This window comes from Marmota monax, unplaced genomic scaffold, assembly GCF_021218885.2.
Source record: "Marmota monax isolate L192 unplaced genomic scaffold, Marmota_monax_Labrador192_F-V1.1 WCK01_AAM20220418_F8-fsc00199, whole genome shotgun sequence".
In the NCBI taxonomy this organism is placed as follows: domain Eukaryota; kingdom Metazoa; phylum Chordata; class Mammalia; order Rodentia; family Sciuridae; genus Marmota; species Marmota monax.
The window spans coordinates 2,432,446-2,454,274 of record NW_026694340.1 but is presented as its reverse complement, the minus strand read 5'-3'; the positions used below and the strand labels follow the sequence as shown (position 1 = coordinate 2,454,274).

At 41.4% G+C, this 21,829-nt stretch overlaps 1 protein-coding gene across 2 annotated transcripts; it reads left to right on the top strand.

Annotated features, from left to right (window-relative positions):
• Nucleotides 1-7,451: 7,451 nt before the first annotated feature.
• Cdkn2aipnl (CDKN2A interacting protein N-terminal like) lies at nucleotides 7,452-14,751 on the top strand. Of its 2 annotated transcripts, XM_046467637.2 has the most exons (3): nucleotides 7,464-7,764; nucleotides 9,565-9,664; nucleotides 14,416-14,751. In XM_046467637.2, exons 1-3 carry the CDS (start codon nucleotides 7,526-7,528, stop codon nucleotides 14,425-14,427), a joined length of 351 nt encoding a protein of 116 aa, XP_046323593.1. In that variant the 5' UTR covers nucleotides 7,464-7,525; the 3' UTR covers nucleotides 14,428-14,751. The 2 variants fall into 2 exon arrangements, with proteins under 2 accessions (XP_046323594.1, XP_046323593.1); XM_046467638.2 differs by lacking the exon at nucleotides 9,565-9,664 and having other exon boundaries at nucleotides 7,452-7,764.
• The last annotated feature ends 7,078 nt before the right edge of the window (nucleotides 14,752-21,829 follow it).

Here is a 21,829-nt window from a genome sequence, read left to right as displayed (position 1 = left end):
AGGATGGGCAAAAGTAAAACCACTTCTCCAGTTCATTTGGTTATTTTATTTTTTATTTTTTTATTTATTTATTTTTTAATTTTTTAAAGAGAGAGAGAGAGAATTTTTATTTATTTCTTTTTTTAAGCTTTCGGGGGACACAACATCTTTGTTTGTATGTGGTGCTGAGGATCGAACCCAGGCCGCACGCATGCCAGGCGAGCACGCTACCGCTTGAGCCACATCCCCAGCCCCATTTGGTTATTTTAGAATTATTTTTTTTCACATATGGAGGAAAAATAGCTCCTCATCCTCTTTGACACATGAATTTAAGTTACTTGCTGAGCTTTCTGGTGGAAAGAAAAAGGAAACCTTGGAGCCTATGGTTTTTGTTCCCACCGCCGAGTAGGAGGCCTGGCTGAGACATTTCCAGGGGGGATTGCTCTAGTTGGATTGGCCCTGCTTGGCATGGATGAAAATCAGAAGAGCTGAAAGTGGCCAGAGGGTAAATAAGGACTAGCTGTATTTCCAACCCTGTGTTTCAGTGCCAGGGCCTCTGGGCCAGAGGTTTCTACAGAGCATCAGCCACACAGCAGGGGGCTGCACAAAGAGAAGACAGGCTGCTTAAGAGAGTCTGGAAATTCAAGAATGTGTGTGTAGTGATTGCAATAACTATTCACCAGATTTAAAGGTTAAGCCTGCAGCTGGTAGGTATGGAAACTTAGGTATAAACTTTCTGGAGGGTAATTTGGCAAAGCATAGTAAAAGCTTTCAGAGTATACATGTTCTTTTGAATCAGGAATTCCACTTCTAGGAATTTATCAGAAGGTGGGGGGACCCTAGATGTCCATAGATGTCTAGTTAAAAGGATAAATCACAGTGGCAGTGATTAAATATTTTTATTACAATTTTTAAAACAGGAAAATGTTCCATTTTAGAAGGAACACGGCAGAAATGTAGTTATGAACATTCCTACATGCAATGACAATAAACTTGCAAACTAATGCATTCAGTAAAACCAGAAGAAAACTGCAATGTCCAAAGTGTTATTAATTGCTGCCAGGCTAAGGATGTGTAGCTCAGTGGTACAGGACTGGCCAGGTTTGTGTAAGACCCTGGGATCCATCACACTCCCACCCCGCAAAAAAAAAAAAAAAAAAAAAAAAAAAAAATCTGCCATAGAACAAGAAACCCAGTGAGGACCCTTGAGTCAGGAGAGCCCATACAGCTTCAGAGAGCTCAGAAATCTCCAGGAATTATTCCTTTTCAAAAGGGCAGGATACCACTTCCAAAGAGAGCTAGGAGAACAAGGCTTACATTGAACAAATCAAGATTTCTAGGGACTAAGGGTGTATAGCTCAGTGGTAGAACACTTGCCTAGCATGTATGAGGCCCTAGGTTTGACCCCAGCATAGAAACCAAAACCAAATCCAAAACCAAAACAAATAAATAAATAAATAAATACAAACAGAAGAATGATTTCTTGGAGAGAAATCAATAGATTTCAATGATGAGTCTTGGAAAGCACTGGGAAAAGTAAAACTTGTAAAAGTCGACACATTCTCTTCAAAATAAGGGCTATGATGAAACCTGGAAAACAGAGATGGACAGAGCTCTGAAATCTGGAGAAGAGGTGGCTCCTCAGAAGGACCATGTGTGAATTTTTCCATCTGTCAACCCAGAGAGCTATACTTGACACTCCACCACTTCTTCAGGAAAACAGTCACCACCATAGACAGTGAGCAACACCCAGAATACACTTAATAGAAGAAAATCATGGGCCAAAGATTCTATCCAGCCAACTGATCCTCAAGTATAAGGCCCATAGACAAACATTAAAAAAAAACTGTAAGAAATATAGAAATATTCTCATAAGCCCTTTCTGAGGAACCTATTAGAACCATGGACCAACCTCTGAACAACCCTGAGGAAATCAGGGTAAAAGGATTTTCCTTGAGCACTGCATGAATTTAACTGTAGAAACAAAACTACAACAAATAACAGAGGTTAGGATGACAGATCAGAATGCCAAAGTACCATATTTTAGGTAGCATACCCCAAAGTCATCAATACCAGAATATAATCAGCATTAAAAAAATAAAGAAGGGCTGGGGTTGTAGCTCAGTGGTAGAGTGCTTGCCTAGCATATGCGAGGCACTGGGTTTGATTCTCAGCACCACATATAAGTAAATAAAGGTCCATCAACAACTAAAAACAATATTAAAAAAATAAAGAAAAAACAGAGCCAACCATGGAAGTGCACACCTGTAATCCCAGCTCCTTCGGAGACTGAGGTAGGAGGATTACAAATTCAAGGCTGGTCTGGGTAATTTAATGAGACTTTGACTCAAAAAAAAAAAAAAAAAGACCTGGGGATGCAACTCAGTGGTAGAGCTGCTCTGGGCTCAATTCCTAGTACTGGGAAAAAGGAAAAAAAAAAAAAAGCCAATCTAATTCATAAACATCAATGCAAAAATTTAAATAAAATTTTAGCAAACAAAATCTAAGACTACACAGAAAGAATACTACATTGTGCCTAAATGGAATAGTTTCATTTAGGAATGGAAATTTGACTGTATACTCTAAAACCTACCAATATGTCATAATATTAATAGTTCTAAATAGAAAATAACATGATTATCTTTGTAAATAATGAAATTGTATTTGATATAATCAAGCACTTTTTTGAGCCACTGAGCTACATCCCACCCCCCTAGCCCTTTTTATACTTTTTTTTTTGAGAGAGAGAACCTCACTAAATTGCTGAGGCTGACCTTGTGATCTTCCTTCCTCAGCCTCCCTAGTTGCAGGGATTACAGGTGTATACCTGGTTAGTGCCTCACTTCTAATGAATAGAATAATCAAAGTAATGGTATGTCCAGTGATCTGGGAGTCTGAAGCAGAAGGATTACAAGTTTAAGGCCAGCCTCTGCAATTTAGTGAGGCCCTAAGTAACTTAGTGAGAACTAGTTTCAAAAAGTAAAAAGAACTGGGGATGTGCTTCAATGGTAAAGTAATTCTAGGTTCAATCCCCAGCACCCTAAATAAATAAATAAATAAATAAGTGATGGTATGTGACCTGTGAGTCCAAAGCAATAAAATATTTTGGGGCTGGGCATGGTAGCACATAACTGTAATCCCAGTAGCTCAGGAGGCTGAGGCAGGGAGGATCATGAGTTCAAAGCCAGCTTCAGAAATTTAGTGAAGCTCTAAGCAACTCAGTGAGTCTCTAAAATACAATAAAGGGCTGGGGATGTGGCTCAGTGGCTAAGTGCCCTTGAGTTCAATCCCTGGTACAAAAAAAAAAAAAAAATTGGCTTTGTCTTCCTCTTTCTCTGAAGACCCTGCCATGTGAGGACCCTCATCAACCCTGTGTAGAGATTCATGCAGTGGAAAACTAAGACCTGCTATAAATAACTACATGAGTGTGCCATCTTGGAGGTGATCTTCCAGCCCCAGGCAAAAATTCACATAACCGCAGTACCAGACAACAAGTAGACTGAAACTCATCAGATATTGAGCCAGAACCATCCAGATAAGCCACTCCTGAATTTCTGATTATCTTTTTAAGTCTCTAAATGTTATAGTCATTTGTTATACAGCCATATAACTAATACAGAAGGCAAAATAAAGATATTTTTAGACAGACAAAAGGAAAGAGAGAGTTCAGAACCAGCAGACCTGTACTAAAATAAATTCTAATGTAAAATTTTCAGGTGTAAGGAAAATGAAATCAGATGGAAGGTAAGAGCTAGATAAGGAATGATGAACACATAAAATGGTAAATATATGAGTAAATCTAATGTTTTCCTGGATTTAAGTTACTGAGGCTGACCTCAAATTTATAATCATCCTGCCTCAGCCTTGGAGGTCGCTGGGATTATGGGCATCCACCATTGGGCCTGGCTATATCATTAAATTTAAAAGTACATTACAACAATAAGAAAGCATAAATATGGGCTGGGGTTGTGACTCAGTGGTAGAGCGCTTTGGTTCGATTCTCAGTACCATATAAATAACTAAAGATATTGTGTCTATCTACAACTAAAAATTAAAAAAAAAGAAGGCATAAATAAATGGAGAGATATACCATACCATGTTTATGGATTGGAAGATTTAATTGATGTTAATTCTCCTCAAATTGATCTATAATTTCAATACAATACCAATTAACATATCAGCCACCTGTCTTCCCCCAAATTAACAAACTGATACTAAAATTTATATTGAAAAAGCAACAGACTAGCTAGACGTGATGGTGCATGTTTGTAATCCCAGTGGCTGGTGAGTCTGAGACAAGAGGATTAAAAGTTCAAAGCCAGCCTCAGCAAAATCAAGGCACTAAGGGGCTGGGGCTATGGCTCAGCAGTGGCACACTTGCCTGGCATGTGTGAGGCACTGGGTCCAATTCTCAGCACTACATATAAATAAACAGGATAAAGGTCTATCAACAACTCAAAAAATATTTTTAAAAAATCAAGGCCCTAAGCAACTCAGTGAGACCCTGTCTCTAAATAAAATACAAAATAGGCTGGGATGTGGCTCAGTGGTTAAATGCCCCTGAGTTCAATCCCTGGTACTAAAAAATAACCAATCAACCAAACAAACAAACAAACAAAAAACAGACTAAAATAGTCAAAACTATTGTTTTAACAATTTCATAAAAGAACACAGTTGTGGGACTTTTACAACCTGATTTTAAGACTTACCCTAAGCCATAGCAAAGTTGGCCTACTGACCTACAGTCAAAGGTAGCCTGTAATCTGTTTTTGCCAGAATTTTAAGCTAAAACTCTTTTTAAATGATTGGAAAAGAAAAAAAAAAAGAGGTGGTGAAACTGACTTTGTCTTTCTTAGTAAGTACTTTAAGAAAATCTCAGTCATAGCCAGTCCAACTGGTGCACACCTGTAATACCAGCAACTGTGGAGGCTAACGCAGGAGGATCACAAGTTCAAAGCCAACCTCTTCAACTTAGCAAGATCCTGTCCCAAAATAAAAAACAAAAAGGGGCTGGGATGTAGCTCAGTGGTAAAGTACTCCTGGGTTCAATACCTGGTACCAAAAAAGAAAAAAATAAGTTTGAATCATAAAAACAAGTTAGAAACAATAAACTGCTTAGTAACCGGTCTTTTGTGAAATGTTAATACTAAAGTTTTTTTGGTTTTTTGGTACCAGGGATTAAACCCAGGGGCATTTTACCACTGAGCCACATTCCTAGCACTTTTTAAAAAAAGATTTTATTTAGAGACAGGGCCTTGCTAAGTTGCTCAGGCTGACTTTGAATTGGGGATCCTCCTGCCTCAGGCTCCTGAGCCATTGAGATTACAGGAGTGCGCCACCACATACCCAGCTTAATACTAAAGTTTTAAAACTACTTCACATTTCAATGTATAATGTTAACAATTTCACATTACAAAAAATGAATACCTGTTAGCGCACTTTTTTTTTTTTTTTTGTACCAGGGCACTTAACCACTGAGTCACATTCCAGCCCTTTTCATTTTATTTTAAATTTTTAGACAGGGACTCACTAAGTTGCTTAAGACCTTGCTAAATCTCTGAGGCTGGCCTTGAACTTGTGATCCTCCTGCCCCAGCTTCCTGAGTTGCTGGGATTATAGGCATGTGCCACTGTGCCTGGCCTATTAATGTGCTTCTCATTCTTAAAACACATGTCTAAATTTGCTTGCATATATGTGTATGTATATACATATGCCGCATCATTGATTGCCAAAGACTGTGCTAAATAAAGTAGTTGCTGCATGACCCTCAGTATTTTCCCATCCTATAGGTTGGGTTGACTGTATAGCTGTAGCTGCAGTTCACAAAGTCTGGATTCCTATTTCTGGTCCATCCTCTGCACCGTATAATCAGGTGACCAAGAATTTGACTCAGAGAATCCTCGACAACACTGTTTTTCCCTCCCTCCCTCCCTTCCTTCCTTCCTTCTTTCCTTTCTCTCTCTCTCTCTCTTTAGAGATGGGATCTCAATATGATGCCCAGGATGGCCCTGAACTCTAGGTATTTGCCACTGTTCCTGTTTATTGAATGCTTTTCACATTTGGTATGAATTGTCTGGAGCCTTGATTCTGAGCATGCAGGGGTGGGCTTGGGAATCTGCCATATTAATAAGGCTATAAGGAAGTGTGATCTGCATTTTGGGAACTGTAGCTCTGGGCACCTAATCTAGACTGCAGGGAAGAAGCTGCATCTGTCTTTGGTTTCATACTCTGTTCACGCCTCTTCTTGCTGGAGTATGAGTAGCATGCTTTCCTATTAATGTAGTCAGATGTTGCTGAGCCTGGTGCTAGCCCTCATGAGGTAGAAGAAATAAGAAATAGGTAGATAGGAAGGACAAGGAAAAGATTTGGATTCAGAAGTTCTGTCATTCCCTAAATCCGCTTCCCTTCCAGGCCTGTTACTCCCAAATTCCTGGGAAATCTGTAAATCTACCTGTGCACTGTTAATTATCACCCTAAAGAGATTAAGCAAAGAGAGATACCATAGCTTGAGGAACATGTAATTCAGGAGACTTTCAAGTGCTATCTATTGATAAGATAATGAAGACCATATTAGCCTAAGAGATTGACCAAACCACCAGAACCCGTCTTGAGATCACCAGTCTGATATCATTCCTACATATCCAGCCTGGACAATTTAGTGAGAGCCTGTCTCAAAAATAAAATAACAAGGTCTGGGAATGTAGTTCAGTGGCAGAGTGTCCCTGGGTTCAATCCCAAATACTGCCCCCCCCCCAAGAGTTGAGAATCCCCCCAAAATATCTTTTACTCTTGAGATGGCCTGTATTATCCCTTGAATGCGTATCTACTTTCTTAAAGGGGTTTCACTAAGTTGCTTAGGGCCTCGTTCAAATACTGAGGCTGGCTTTGAACTTGTGATCCTCCTGCCTCAGCCTCCCCAGCCGCTGGGATTACAGGCATGCACTGCCAGAGCAGGGCTTTGAGTTTGCTCTAGTTTATCCTCAGCACCTAGCAAAGCGTCTGGCAAGTATTCATTGGATGGATCACTTACTTCAGGCCTCAACCTGAGTGGGGTGTTAAGACCCCTGTGAATAGATCAAAGAGAGACCCCAGGCAGCTATTTGTATAGATCCCCAGAAATTAGGGCATCCCTCTGTGGCACAGGCCTCTGCTGTCGCTCAGGATAGGGCGGTGCCTGGAGACCTCGCAGGGCAAAAAGGACACAGCACAGCTCTATTTGGCATCCAGCTGCCCACTGGAGGTGGGGGTGCCTGGACTCCACTGGCCGACCTCAGTTTTCCCATCGGTTCTTCGTGGGGTAGATCCCGAGCCGCCCTTGCAGTCCAGAGTACACCCACTCCGCAGCCGCGGCAGGCTGCGGAGGTGTGAGGGCAGCCTCGGGCGCGGCGGGCAGAGCCGGGGTACGCAGCCGGGCCCGGTGAGGGCGCTCCAGGCCGGTCCTCCAGAGCAGTCGCGTGCCGCCGGGGCCCCTCTAGCAGCCGGGCGGTGGCGCGGTGTGCGTCGGGAAAGCGGCGGGAGGATCCGGCCCTCGGCTGTAGCGCGAGCCATGGTGGGTGGCGAGGCGGCTGCAGCGGTGGAGGAGCTGGTTTCCGGGGTGCGGCAAGCGGCCGACTTCGCCGAGCAGTTCCGCTCCTACTCTGAGAGCGAGAAGCAATGGAAGGCCCGCATGGAATTCATCTTGCGCCACCTGCCTGATTACCGCGACCCGCCCGATGGCGGCGGCCGCCTGGACCAGCTGCTGTCCCTCTCCATGGTCTGGGCCAACCATCTTTTCCTGGGCTGCAGGTGCGGACCCCTGCCGGCCGGCTGACCCTGCTCCCTGCCCGCCGACCCTCAGCCCTCTGACCCCAAACCTCTGTCCCAGACTGAACCGGTCCCCAACCTCCCATCGCACTGGCTGTTCCGCCGGCTCCTTTCCACCTTGCAGCCCCTTGGAAAGATGCTTAATTTTTTCTGACCCTCAGTTTCCTCATCTGGTAAATGGGTGGTTATGATGGCTACAGGAATTAAAAGACGAACAGCTTAGTACATGGTGGGCTCGAGAGTTGCCACATTGCTGTTATCAGTATTACTAATTACTAGCCCAGATCACTACCTTTTCAGAGTGTGTTTTAAGTCCATTTGCTCCTTTCACTCACAAGGCAAAAGTGCATAGACTGAAAAAGACTCCCCCGCCATCAGATGAAGAGGCTGAGAGAGAGGAAATGATTTTTGTAGGGCATGCAGCTTCTGGCAGGATTGGTAGATTTTATACCACAATGGTAGGATCTGTGTCCCAGGACTTTGTCTCCCCAAACCCCAGACTATTTGATCCTGAGCAGGAGCTAGGTTTACTTTTTTGCCTTCCCTTTAGTGAACTTTTTTGAACTTATCTTTTTGTCAAGGTCCCAAAGTCCACTGCTTCTTGGCAACTGCATCAAGAGAGCAAGGTCCTGCTTTTGAAATGCCTGATTGACCCTTTTTTGACCCTATTAAGAAGAAGGCACAGATCTTGAGGATTCCTTCTACCCTCTTACAGTTTCTTGAAGTTAGAATAGAATGACTTGGTTTGGTGCTGGTTTCTGTACCTTGACTCTGGTCACATGACCCCTCCAGGTCAACCCACTTGGATTTGCTTTGGTTTTGGTTTTGGTGCTGGAGGTTGAATGCAGGGCCTCTTGCATGCTAAGCACATGCTCTAGCACTGAGTTACACCCCCAACCCCAGATATTGGGATTTATTAGAATAGGATATACCAGATTCACCCATCCCAGACACACACTTCTCTCCTTTCTGCCTTCTGTACCCCTGGGAATTCTTGGTTAATAGGTTCAAGATTAGACGTATGTCAGAGAATGGAGCAAATGAACAAATGATGCTGTTTTCATTAGACAAACATTCTAGATGTTTAAAATAAAAAATATTTTTTTGCCCTCATACCATATTCATGAATATGTACTGCCAGACATATGGTGCCTCTGTTTTTGAAAATCTTGAAACATCTGCTCTTATTGGCATTTCCAACGTCTAATTCTGTACCCCAAAAGAGGAAGAACTATTTTCTAACCTTGTGCTGAACATATATATAGGTTTCCCCAACAGTATCAAGTTAGTCCACTGAAGAACACAGCAAAGTGGCCTGTGCTTATAGCCCCAACTATTAAGGAGGCTGAGGTAGGAGGATCACTTGAGCCCAGGAGTTCTAGGCCAGCTGGACAGCAGCAAGACCCTATGCCTGCCTGTCTCTGTCTCTCTCTCTCTCTCTCTCTCTCTCTCTCTCTCTCTCTCGTACTGGGGTTTGAACCTAGGGATACTTTACCACTGAGTACATCCCTAACCTTTTTTTATTTTTATTTTGAGACAGGGTCTCACTAAGTTGCTGAGGCTGGCCTTGAACTTGTGATCCTCCTGCCTCAGCCTCCTGAGTTTCTGGGATTACAGGTGTGTGTTACCATGCCCAGCAGTAAGACTCTTGTCTCTTTAAAAAAAGAAAAATTTAATACTTCTAGAGTTAAGTTTACAGTCTAGTAACTTGCAATTTCTTATTAACCCACAGTGACTAGTAATTCTTCCAAGGTTTTTACCGTACTACTTTTTATTGTGCAGTTACAATAAAGACCTTCTAGACAAGGTGATGGAAATGGCTGATGGTATTGAAGTGGAAGACCTGCCACAGTTTACTACCAGAAGTGAATTAATGAAAAAGGTAAACAGGATATCCAAGTGCATTTGATGAAAAAGTGTAGATTTAATGGTCCCTGATTTGATGACACATATTGGGGTACTGGTTTTTATGTTATTTTTTTTCTTAGTTGTAGATGGACTCAATACCTTAATTTAATTAATTTATTTTTTCATGTGGTGCTGAGGCTCAAACCTAGTGCCTCACACATGCAAGGCAAGCACTCTACCTCTGTGCTATAATCCAGCCCTGGGGCATACTGGTTTTTGAATACCTTGTTTATTATTCCATAGATCTATGCCCTTTCAGTTTTATTTCCCTGCAATTGGTATAAACATTTTTATAACTAGCTAACAACCCATCTTAATAAGTTATGCATTGTTGGTGGAATAATACCTAAACTCAACCTCTTTGGTTTGTCTACGTACACTCCATTTTAAGTTTTTTTCTTGATTTTAAGGAAACTGTTGGCTAGACTAGTGCAAAAATTTCCCAATTGTTAAAAAATCTTGTTGGTAACAAATTAGTGCATCAGTGCCCCTTCAGGGGAGGGCTGGACCAGACTTGTTTGGCCTCTCTGACTTGATAAGGAATGTGGCGGCTAGAGTAATGTCCAGATCCCATAGCTGCTCCCTAGTCTGCCTGGTTGGTTTAACCTGAGGCTCTGGGATTGGACAGGTGAGCTCCTGCCTAGGGTCTTGTATCTGTACCCTGGAGCTGCAGCTATGGAGAGGATATGGCTGTGGAGGAGATGCAGTGGGGTTTCCCAGCTACTTTTCCAGAATAATCCTCAAAACATGCATTTTTCACATTTTTCCCAGTCTCCTCATGTAGCAAAACTAATTGCTCCCTTATCTTCTGAAGTTCCTTGGGGCATTTGCCCCAGCAGATTGTGATGTTGATGGTGCCTGAGGTTTTAGTCCTTATAACTGCAACAGGCACTCAGAAAATACTTCCAAAATTAACCAAAGCAATAAAGAGCTTCTGGCCTCTTTTTAGTTGTATCTTCAGACATAGGTAAGCTCTTGTTTCACCCCAATTGGCATGTTTTAGGAGACAGGGCACATAAAGAGGTCCTCTTTTGAATAGTTGAATCCTCAGCTGCCTAGAAAGGCATTTTAGTCCCAAACTTGATTTCTGGTTTGTTTTTCTTAAAATAAAACATTCTTTCGGTTTTTTAATCTAAATCTGGGGTCAGAAGATTCAGGTTGGTGTTTGAGATGCTATTTTATTTTTAAAATCAGCTGCTAATATATAGCAGGGAGCCATGTGAATTGGTAGTTTTGGACTTTTTGGAGCCTTTCATATAATACTTTAAAAAATCCTTAGGTGTTCCAGAGTGGTGAGGGGGGCCCAGCCAGGAAGGAGCTAGATGGTTGCTGGCTGTCAGACTATACCCCATGAGGCAGGGGTGATCCATCATTTTCTAACTGCTTGTGGCAGTCTTTCCTTGTTTTTGTTCCTAAGACGTTTTTGGCTATCCTTCAGATCTGCTTTTCTTATGTTAGGTAGCCATTTTACTTCTCTGTCTTGGTTTTCTGAACAGTAGCTATACTCTTTCCAGTCCTGCTGGGCTATTAGAGATTAGAACACTCCATGATATTTGGGCTATAGATCCCAGAAAGAGACTAAAGAGATTTTCATGTCCTCAACATTATCCATAGAAGTGTGTATACATTGGGATGGATCTGTCTAAACTGTGGGGGTTTTTTTGGTACCTGGGATTGAACCCAGGGGCATTCCCCAGCCCTTTTATGTATTTCATTTAGAGATAGGGTCTCGCTGAGTTGCTTAGGGCCTCACACAATTGCTGAGGCTGGCTTTGAACTCTAGATCCTCCTGCCTCAGCCTCCTGAGCCATTGGGATTACATGTGTGTGCCACCATGCCTGGCAGGATATGTCTAAACTGTAAAGGGGTCTTTCACTTTAAAAATGTGTAGAGCCCATGCCCTGGGATGCTTTTTAAAAAAAAAAATTAAAAAAAAATTTTTTTTTAGTTGTTGATAGACCTTTATTTTATTTATTTATGCGCAGTGCTGAGAAACGAACCCAGTGCCTCACACATGCCAGGCGAGCACGCTACCGCTTCAGCCACATCCCCAGCCCTGGGATGCTTTCTTGATATCATCTTTACATAAAGCGAGTCTCCAGGGCAGAATCCTCAGGCTTGAGCTTATCATTTCTAAAAGTAGTGCTGCCTGGAAAAAGCCTGCATGGGGGCCATAATTCTATACTTTTATGGATTAGGTGTGTTTTAACTTCCTTTATATGAAACTAATGTTTTCTTTGTAACCAAGTTTAATTTTAAACTGCTGGTCATACTGAAAATGAAATTCATTGCTCCTGAAAAGTGAGATTCTTAGAGGGTACTTTGAGTTTTGCAGTTAAGACTCTTCTAGGGGGCTGGGGATGTGGCTCAGTGGCAGAACACTTGTCCAGCATTCATGAGGCTCTGAGTTCCAGTCTCAGCACCACTAACAAAACAAAAGCCCATCTAGATGAGCCCATCCTGAGAACAGGCCATCCACCTGTGTGCCATGACTATCCCCTCCACTGAAGGCCGCTCTGCAAACCCACTGGAAAGAGCCACAGGGCCTACCCAGCAGTTTTGTCCCTTATCTGCAGTTTCTGCATGTTGTAGAAGAAGCTGTGAAACATTAGGCAACAGTGCCAGCCCTGAGTGGGGGAAAAAACCCTGATGTTAAGCCACACACCTGAAAATGTCCGTTGTTGTACTGCCCAGAATTGATTCTTAGCTCTAAAATTAGAGATCAGTTGGGTTTTAAAGCTAGCTAGCAAGTGGAAATGATCGCCTGGCATTGTTGGTATCTCAAGGCCAGACAGTGATGATGACTTAGAGACTTAAGCCCTCAGTAAGATTTTAAAAATACTTTTTGGCTATTCTGCAATTTTGAGGCAAGTACATCTCTGTGGTCTGTTCAACCTTTTTTTTTTTTTTTTTTAATGTGAGAAATGAGTATTGGTCTTTGACAGTGGGATTTGATAAACAGTTGCAGTATATGATTTTCTCTTGTGAAAGAGGGTTTCAAATACAAATATATTGAGCAAACAATCTTGATTATCCAACCACTATCCAGAGGCACCTGCTTGAAGCATGTGTGGTTGCCTAGCTCACCTGTTAAAAAGTGCTAATTAACAAAGAGGAGCAGCTGACTCAGGGAAGAGTGGCATTGCCATGACTGTCAGAGTTAATATTTCCAAGATAGTGTCTTAATAACGGAGAAAGGAGTGATTGACTAGGAAGCTGTCATTACTGGCTCAAACAAGTTGTCAACTTAATTATTTGGTCAATTTTTCCTGAGAATATTTGTATATTTCCAAGAGGAAAAACGGCAGGATGAAAAGGGACCGTAGATGAAATGTGGAAAAAAAGTTAGAAAAACCAGTGTGCCTACATTTCAAGAGGCACTTTTTTTATGCATTATGCCCAGTCTTGGTAAGCTCTGAGGTAATGCTTTGGTGAGAGTAGCCATGTTCTAAGTATTGACAAGTATTGCTGAGTATTTAAAACAAATTCAACCTGTCAGACTCATTAATACAGAGATCTTACATCTCAAGATAAAAAATATGCTCAGTGAAACTACTTTTAATCTGTTAGAAGTCAAAAGAAGCCAATATTTTTATCTACCGCCCAGGATGGTTGAATCAACTGCTAGTACCTTGTGGAAAAGACTGTACTGTGGCTGGGCATGGTGGTGCATGCCTGTAATATGAGCAACTCCAGAGGCTGAGGCAGGAGGATCACAAGTTTGAGGCTAGTCTGGGCAACTGTCTTAAAATAGAAAATAAAAAGGGATGGGGATGTAGCTCAGCAGTAAAGCTCTGGGTTCAATCCCTAGTATCAAAACAAAACACTGTACTTTTAGCAACCCATATCAGTGGCAACTGATGTACTGTTGTAGTTGGGGGTCTGTCCTGTTGGAAATTTGAGAGAGAACTGAGAGGACTTTTCTTCTTTAGACCGAAGATGGTTTTTTTAGGTGATACTGCATTCTTTCAAAAGGAGAAAGATTTCTTATATTTTGCTTTTGTTGAGGAATTTCATTTTATCATCGCTTAAAAAGACTGATTGGCTTAGCTAAGAAAGAGGTCATACCTTGAAATCTCTGATTACTCAAAAGACTCTCAGATTGATTCATTACTAAATGTTAAGGAAATCCACTCAAATACAAGGTGACAGCCAAAGTGATTTCTTCACACCCTGCTTAAAATTTGTCTAAAGCCAAGTTTAAATTTACCAAAGGTGCTAGAGAGTCCCCAGAAAGAATATATCTGCTTCAGTTCACCACTATTTGAAGACATGCTTTTACAGTTTGTAATAGTGTGAACTCCAGAAATATATAACCTTCACATCTCCTAAATACCCTGACTCAGTGTGAGATGTTGTGAATTACTACCTGAATCTGACTACTTTTAATTTAGACCAAAAAGTGTTTGTGTGATTCTGTGTTTAGAACCCTTCACTGGAGAGCATGAAGGTGCATTTCAAGTATTTCCATTACCGCTTTAAATTGTGAACATTTATAGATTGCAAGAGACAAGACAAGAAAATTAGATTCTGGCTTCGAAATGGATGATGTGGTCAATGTTTTGCTAAATTTTCTGTATGTAGTAAAATATTAATAATTTCTGAGTAGATTTACCATCTGGATAGTACATAAATATTATATCACTGCTATATTTTAATTTATGAAGATGAATTCGATTCACTGGACTGCATGGCTATATAACCTTTTCTTTTTTTCCCTCTCAGCATCAAAGCTAAGGAGAAGATGTATCACATTTTCATCATGGGCCACAGGCTTAGAGAGGAGGCTGGAATGAATGTGACAGTGACCACAGCAGCTCTAGACTCCTGGTAGAGGCAGTTGGAATGAAAAAGGAATCTGTCTAGATTGGCTTATAGAAGTCATTGTTCTTTCAGTAGCTACCACTGTAAAAGTATGCATGGATATTTATGTATTTATAAATCATGCACTCCAAGATGATTTCGTCAACATCATATAAGCCTTTGTTCAAGATGTCCTTTTTTTGTAAATGTTGTAATAGTGGCAGGTAATGAATTTTATAGTTTGGATTTTCAACAGTATACCTGTAAGTGTGATTCTGGGTTTTTTTTTTTTTTTTTGCCTTTTTTTCTGACTAAGGCAAATCAGATCTTTTATTTCCTTATTTCTACATGAAATTCCTTATTTATACCATACTGTTCTTCACTGTCATTATATACCTATCTTTGTGTAGGAAATGAGAATCACATTGTGGGCTAAGGTACTCATGAGCTAGCTATAGCTAGCTCATGGGAAGAGGCAGTCTACAATAAAGTATCTGGCTGCCCACTGTGGTGGTGTGCACCTATAATCCTAGTGGCTGGGGAGGCTGACGCAGGAACATCACAAATTCGAGGCCAGCTTCAGCGACTTAGCAAGGCCCTAAGCAACTTAGTGGGACCCTGTCTCAAAATAAAAAGGGCCAGGGATTTAGCTCAGTGGTAAAGCACCTGTGAGTTCAATACTTAGTACAAAAAAAAAAAAAAAAAAAAAAATAGCATCTGGCCTTATTTTAAAATTCATTGCGGGCCAGGGGTGTAGCTCAGTGGTAGAGTGCTTATCTAGCATTCTTGGGCCTTAGGTTTCATTCCCAGCACTGCAGACAAAAAACAAAAACAAAAACCCAAAAAACAAGTAAAATTCACTCATAGGAGATTCTCTGGCTTTGTCCAGCCAGCCAGATGATGTGTAGATTGTCCAGGTCTCCCAGGCTGCTGGGTAAAACTTGGGTCTTCTAGACTTGAGGAACTATCTTGCACAGTCTCTCAAGAAATACAGTATAAATCTGCTCTGCTTTGAAATTTTGGAATTAATATTCTCCCTTTAATTAATGTATGTGTTTTGAACCCTCTTCCTGTTCCTTTTATTTAGTTCCCACTGTTACATATGTACCTCAAATCATAGTGGGATTGGGGCTTCATTTGAGGGTAGCAATGTAAGTCTAACACAGAAAGAGTCACTCATCATTGATAGGCACTTGCAATAGTTGTGAAACCTGCCTTAACTTAATTGGTGAAAACAGGTAGAGCTGGTAAATAAATAAAGTAGAGCTGGTGTCTGTGGGCAGAGAAGTTATACTTTTGGATGAAGGCCAAGCATCTTCCCTTGTATGGGCCACATCTCTGTGCAGCTTCCAGTTCTAGTCTCCCTAATGATCATGAGATGGACTGAGTTAAGTCAGGCTCTCTGATCTGTAACTTTGGACAAGCCTACTTCTTTCCTTACCTAAACTTGCTTGAATAATGGAGATCACAGAAATACCTACTATAGAGAAGCATGACAAGGATCAGGAGAGTAAGTTTGAAAGCCAAGCACAGTGCTCCTTGACTTGGTTTTTTTCCCCCCTCAAATGTAGCCTAGATTATTTCCATTCTGATTATTTATACAACTTTGTGTGAGATTTAAAAAATTACATTACAGAATGTGAAAACATCTGTGTGATTATTCACTTTTAAAATGAAATTCCCATAGATTTCTCATGGATTTTTCTTTCTTTTTTTTTTTTTTTTTTTTTTTTTGTGCTAGAGATTGAACCCAGAGCCTTGGCCATGTAAAGCAATAAATACTCTACCAATTAAGCTACATTCCAGCCCTTGGATTTTATTTTCTATATGTAAGTTCCAATGAAATAGCCTTCCCTTGCATAAAAAATTGATTTTCCCTAATCTTGTTCAGTTTGATTGTTTACTTAGTTTTTGGTGTTGGAAATTGAACCCAGAGGCCTGGGTCATGTGAGGCAAGTACCCTACCACTTAGTTATACCCCCAGCCAGCCCTATCTTTCAGTTTATTTTTAAAGAATTCTACACTCTAGTTAACTAAAGTGTATTATTTATCTATAAATCTACCTATTTATTTATTTATTTGTAGTACTGGGGACTGAACCCCAGGGGCATTGAACCCTGAGCTATATCCCTAGCCCTTTTTATTTAAAATTTTTAAAAAATATTTATTTTTAATTGTAGTTGGATACAATATTTTTATTTCACTTATTTATTTTTATGTGGTGCTGAGGATCGAACCCAGGGTCTCACATGTGGGAGGTGAGCACTCTACTGCTGAGCCACAATCCCAGCCCTTAAAATTTTTTTAAAAATATTTTTTTAGTTGTAGATGGACACAATATTTTTATTTATTTATTTTTATGTGGTGCTAAGGATTGAACCCAGGGCCTCATGCGAGTGAGGCAAATGCTCTACCACTGAGCCACAACCCCCGCCCCCTGCCCCAGCCCCCTTTATTTTGACATAGGGTCTTGCTAAGTTGCTGAAGCTGGCCTCCAACATATGGTCCTTATGCTTCAGTTTCCAGTTGCTAGAGGTGTGAGCCACTGAGCCTGAACTCTCATCTTACTTTTTATTTACTTATTTTGGTACTGGGATTGAACCCAGAGGTGCTTTACCACTAAGCCACATCCCCATCCCTTTTTTAAATTTACTTTTTTATTTTGAGACAGGGTCTCACTAAGTTTCTTAGGGCCTTGAGTTGCTGAGGCTGGCCTTGAACTTGCAATCCTCCTGTGTCAGCACCCCCAGGTGCTGGGATTATAGGTGTATGCCCCTGTGCCTGGTCTCATCTTACTTTTACAATTGGTAGTAACCTCATGTATAAAGTGAATATTTTAAAATTTCATTCTTCATGTATTTTTGGAAAAGAAAATAGCAAAGAAATTCAAATTTTTGTGTTGTAGTATTCCTTGTGTAGGTAAAATGGCCCATGATTGGCTTTGAAACAGGAGCTCATACCACATGCAAGCTGCAAGATTCTGACCTTTACATATACAGTTCTGCCCAAGAGTTGGGATGAGAACAGGTAAAATGATATGAAGGGACACGGTAAAGTATAAACCTTCAAGTAATGACTGAGAGAGTATCTTTTCTGTTTCTTATACAGTTGAGATGTTCAGCTAACAGTGATGCGCTCTCATGTTATTCAAGCTATATCTACAAAATTGCTTTCAGAAATATTCCTTAGAGTCACCCAATCATTCTTCTACCTTATCAGCGTTAAGGATTCTCTCTGAACTTTTCCAAGATCCACTTGGAACAGTGGCTTACCTATCTGTGGGCACTGGGAGGAATCATTGCCTGTGCTCTGATGCTTTGGTATCTGTAGTAAATGCATACTGTCCCGTCTTGAGATTTCTATCACTCTGTCAGGTGACTTGTGTTAACTCACTTCTCCAGTTCAAAACGGTTTCTGCTAACTGGGTGCAATTGTGCATGTCTGTAATCCCAGTATCTTACGAGGCTAAGGCAGGAGAATCCCAAGTTTGAGACCAACCTCAGCAATTTAGCAAGACTCTGTCTCGAAATTAAAAATAAAAAGGGTTGGTAATAGCTCAGTGATTAAGTGCCACTGGTGATGAAGCACCACTGGGTTAAATCCCCAGTACTGCAAACAAAACAAAATAAGAGATTAAGTATCTTAGGATCTCCAGTACCTAAATTAGTCAATCAATCAATAAAGGGTCTTGCCCAGCAGAATGTGTCTGGAAGGAGACTGTCAGTTTCTGGATGTCTGAGGCCTGTGTGACCTATGATGTCTAATCATGGCTCTCATTTATCTCCCCCGCCCGCCCCAGGTACTGAGGATTGAACCCAGAGGCACTCTTACCACTGAAGTACACCCCCAGCTCCCCTCCCCACCTTAAAAAAAAAATTGCAACAGGATCTTGCTAAGTCACCTAGACTAGTCTTGAATTTGCAAAACTTGAATTGCTGGGATTATAGTCACCTCACCTGGCTCTTATTCTTGACTAGTTTAGCAATACCTTTTGGTTCTGTAGGAGAAAGAATAAGTGTGGATCTTCAGAGGTAAGAGTTTTAGAACTTAAAACAGACATTTAGTCAACAAAGTTGCTTTAACAATTACTGAGTGCATTGCTAAGAAAAAAAGTCTGCCGTAATTTTGCATGTATATAAATAAAATGAAAAGTAAGTCAGGCAACACTGTTTTTTCCTTGAGATTCACTGTGCTCTTTCTGAAAGTTAGGACTCTTGGAGCTGGGTGGTGGCATGCTGACTGACTCTTACACTTTTGTTTGGGAGGTTTTCTCTTGAGTGTCAGCAGTAGGGCAGAGTCTTTCCCATGTGCTTGTCAGTAATGGAGGTGGGCCTGAGCCATTGAAGAGGTAGAGTAAAAAAGACCATCACCTGAGCCAGAAGCTGTGGCACACACCTGTAATCCTAGCAACTCAGGAAGTTTAGGAAGGAGATAGCAAATTCAAGCCCCTTCTGGATAACTTAGTGAGACCATCACAAAATTTAAAAAAGGGCTCAGGATGTAGCTATTACCAACCCTCATTCCTGCCCTGGGTTCTCTCTGAGGCCACACTGTGAGGATAGGAAAATGTCCTAACTTAGATTTACACAAAAGAAAACCCAAGTGCCTACAATCTCCTACCCAGTGAAGCACCACCAGGTTAAATCCCCAGTACTGCAAACAAAACGAGATTATCATTTAAACACAGAGGCTCTTGGAAATCAAGGAACTGAAAATAAAAATTAGACTATTGGCTCCTAATAAATTTGAGTTGATTTTTTACCTAGACTTGGCATGTGAATCACAGCTTTTTCCTTTGACAGTGTTGTTAGACATGTATGCCTTCTTCAGAATACAGCCCAGCTGGTCCCAGCCTCAATTCTACTTTTCCAGCCTTGTAGGCTAGTCAGTCAAAAAATTATTCTTAAATATGGCACTCCAACCTCATTTTCCCTGGCAAATGTCACTTAGGGGCCTGCTCTTCTTGGCCCTCCCCTGGTTTAATGAAGGGACAATTGGCAGTAAAGGCATCAACCTTGAGCCCTGTGGGCCTGGTGACTAAAGCTCTTGCATCCCTATGGAAGCTGGCATCAAAAAAATCTCATCCTCCTAAAACTGTTGTTTTCCTTTCCCTTTGGCCATGTTCTAAGAATGCTGACCTATCCACAGTAGGTGTGTGCTGGGAGATAAATTCTTCCTGTTGAGTTACTTTATTTCAGTATAGGAATCTGTAAAGTGGGGAGCCTCCAGTTTTATTTGGAAACTTCAGTGGAAAAACTCAAAAATGCTTGGCACTTTATGGGCTCTGACTGCCTCATTCCTGCCCTGGGTTCTCTCTGAGGCCACGCTGTGAGGATAGGAAAATTTCCTAACTTAGATTTACACAAAAGAAAACCCAAGTGCCTACAATCTCCTCCTCAACCAAGTTCTGTCTCCAGAGATGCAAAAGGTGAATCTTTTCAGTTGTTGAGCAGGGCAAAACATGCAACTTGACACCCATTAGATACTAAGTGACCATGTCTATTTGATGAATGGGAGTAGGCCATTAGCAATGTAGTAATAAATACCAACCTGCTCTGGGGAGGGGACAGAAGCAAAACCACCGGTGGAAAAGGGTCACCAGATGGCAAGTCTTGCCAAAGCTTGTAAGTGGCCACTGCAGATTCCACTCCCAGACATTATGTATCTTAGGATCCCTATACTTATGGATCTGGGGCCTGTGCCACCTGTGGGTATGTTCCTTTCACTGCAAAGATGGCCCATGTTCCAATGATGGCTATGTGATAGGAGCTCTTCTATTTTTTTCATGTAAAACCAACTATGACTCATCATCCTGGCTACAATGGTTTCACCTTAAACCAGCTGTTTGCAACATCTCAGGTTGAAAAATGACTCATGTCTCCTTCTACCATTTTGTGTTTACCAAATTATCTTTCATGATTGTTCCTGTTTTTGTAACAAAAAGCACACCTGCTATGTAAGAAGTGTCCCTAGAAGGCTCAGAGCTTGGACCCTGAAGATCCTTTGCTATCCTTTAGGCCTCCAGTCTAGGCCTGTGCATGCAGATGGGCTATGAGGAAAGCAGTTCCCAATGTTGCTTTGGTATTTTTTTTTTTTCCTTAAGATATTAGGGGTAGAACTCATGGTCTCCTGCATTCTAGGCAGGGCTCTAGGACTTGGCTATAATCCATGCCCTTTTTATTTTGATACAGTCTCCCTAAATAGCTCAGGCTGGCTTCAAACTTATGATCCTTCTGCTGGGATTATGGTGTTCACCACCACTCATATTATGGATTCTCTTAAAATCTGATTCCTCATGCTCATTGTGGCCTCAAGCTGCACTGTATAGAACCACCAGCCCGTCAAAAAACCAGTGGTTTAAGTGCTAATCAAAGCCAGGTGCAACTGTCAGGCCTCAGTGCTGCCCATTTTCTTGCTGGCTGGCAGAAGATCCTTTGTATCCATCCCTGGCATTGTCCCTATTCTAAAGGCATGCATCTAGTTTATGTCCCAGTAAGTCTCTACCTGAAATCACAGCTTTGTTTTCACGTGGGAACAGTCCTATACCCAAAGGCCACTGCAACATAGCAAGGCTTATAATTTAGCTTTTCTTTGGAAGTGATATTTCAAGCATGTAGTTAAAGTTGGTGACATGGGCTAGTCCCTAGGGTCTTCCCTATTCATTGCCCAGTACAGTTATCAGGCCAAGCCAAAGCATCTTTTCCATGGGAAGGGCAAAGTATCCTTCAGATCTGGAATAAGGTAATAGGTAAGCAGCTTCCTGTTCCTTGTTTTCTTTGTACTAGCACCAACCCCAAACCATAAAAATTTCCAACTTAGGTTTTCTAAGATGACTTTATATAGGGGCCAGCCAGAGCTGCAAGCCTCTCTGTGTTGGACGTTCTCTTCTTCAGGAGTGCTGCTGGTCCAGTTCAGCTGGTGGGCTGTGGTATTCTTGGCAGAAGATGTTGTTTGTAAAGGGGATAGAGAAGAGGGCTACATTATCCTTGGGGCTTTAGAGAGGAAACAGCCATAACCAACCCTTTGCTCTTAAGAGGTCTGCTTTAAGTGCTCTTATGTTTTCATTCTGGCAGCTTTCAAGACACAGTAGAGAAACTTCCCTGCATTCCAGGAAGAATGACTAAAGGGTTCACAATTCAGAGACAGTCTAGTCCCCTTTACATCAGTTTCTAACCCAGTGGCACTTTATTGATCAGTCTTCCAGGTAAGACTTATCTGAGATCAGCCAAATTTCCCTAAAGACTACATAAGCATCTTAAATAAAAAAAAAAAAATCTATTTTTTTTATGTGGTGCTGAGGATTGAACCCAGGGCCTCGCACATCCTAGACAAGGGC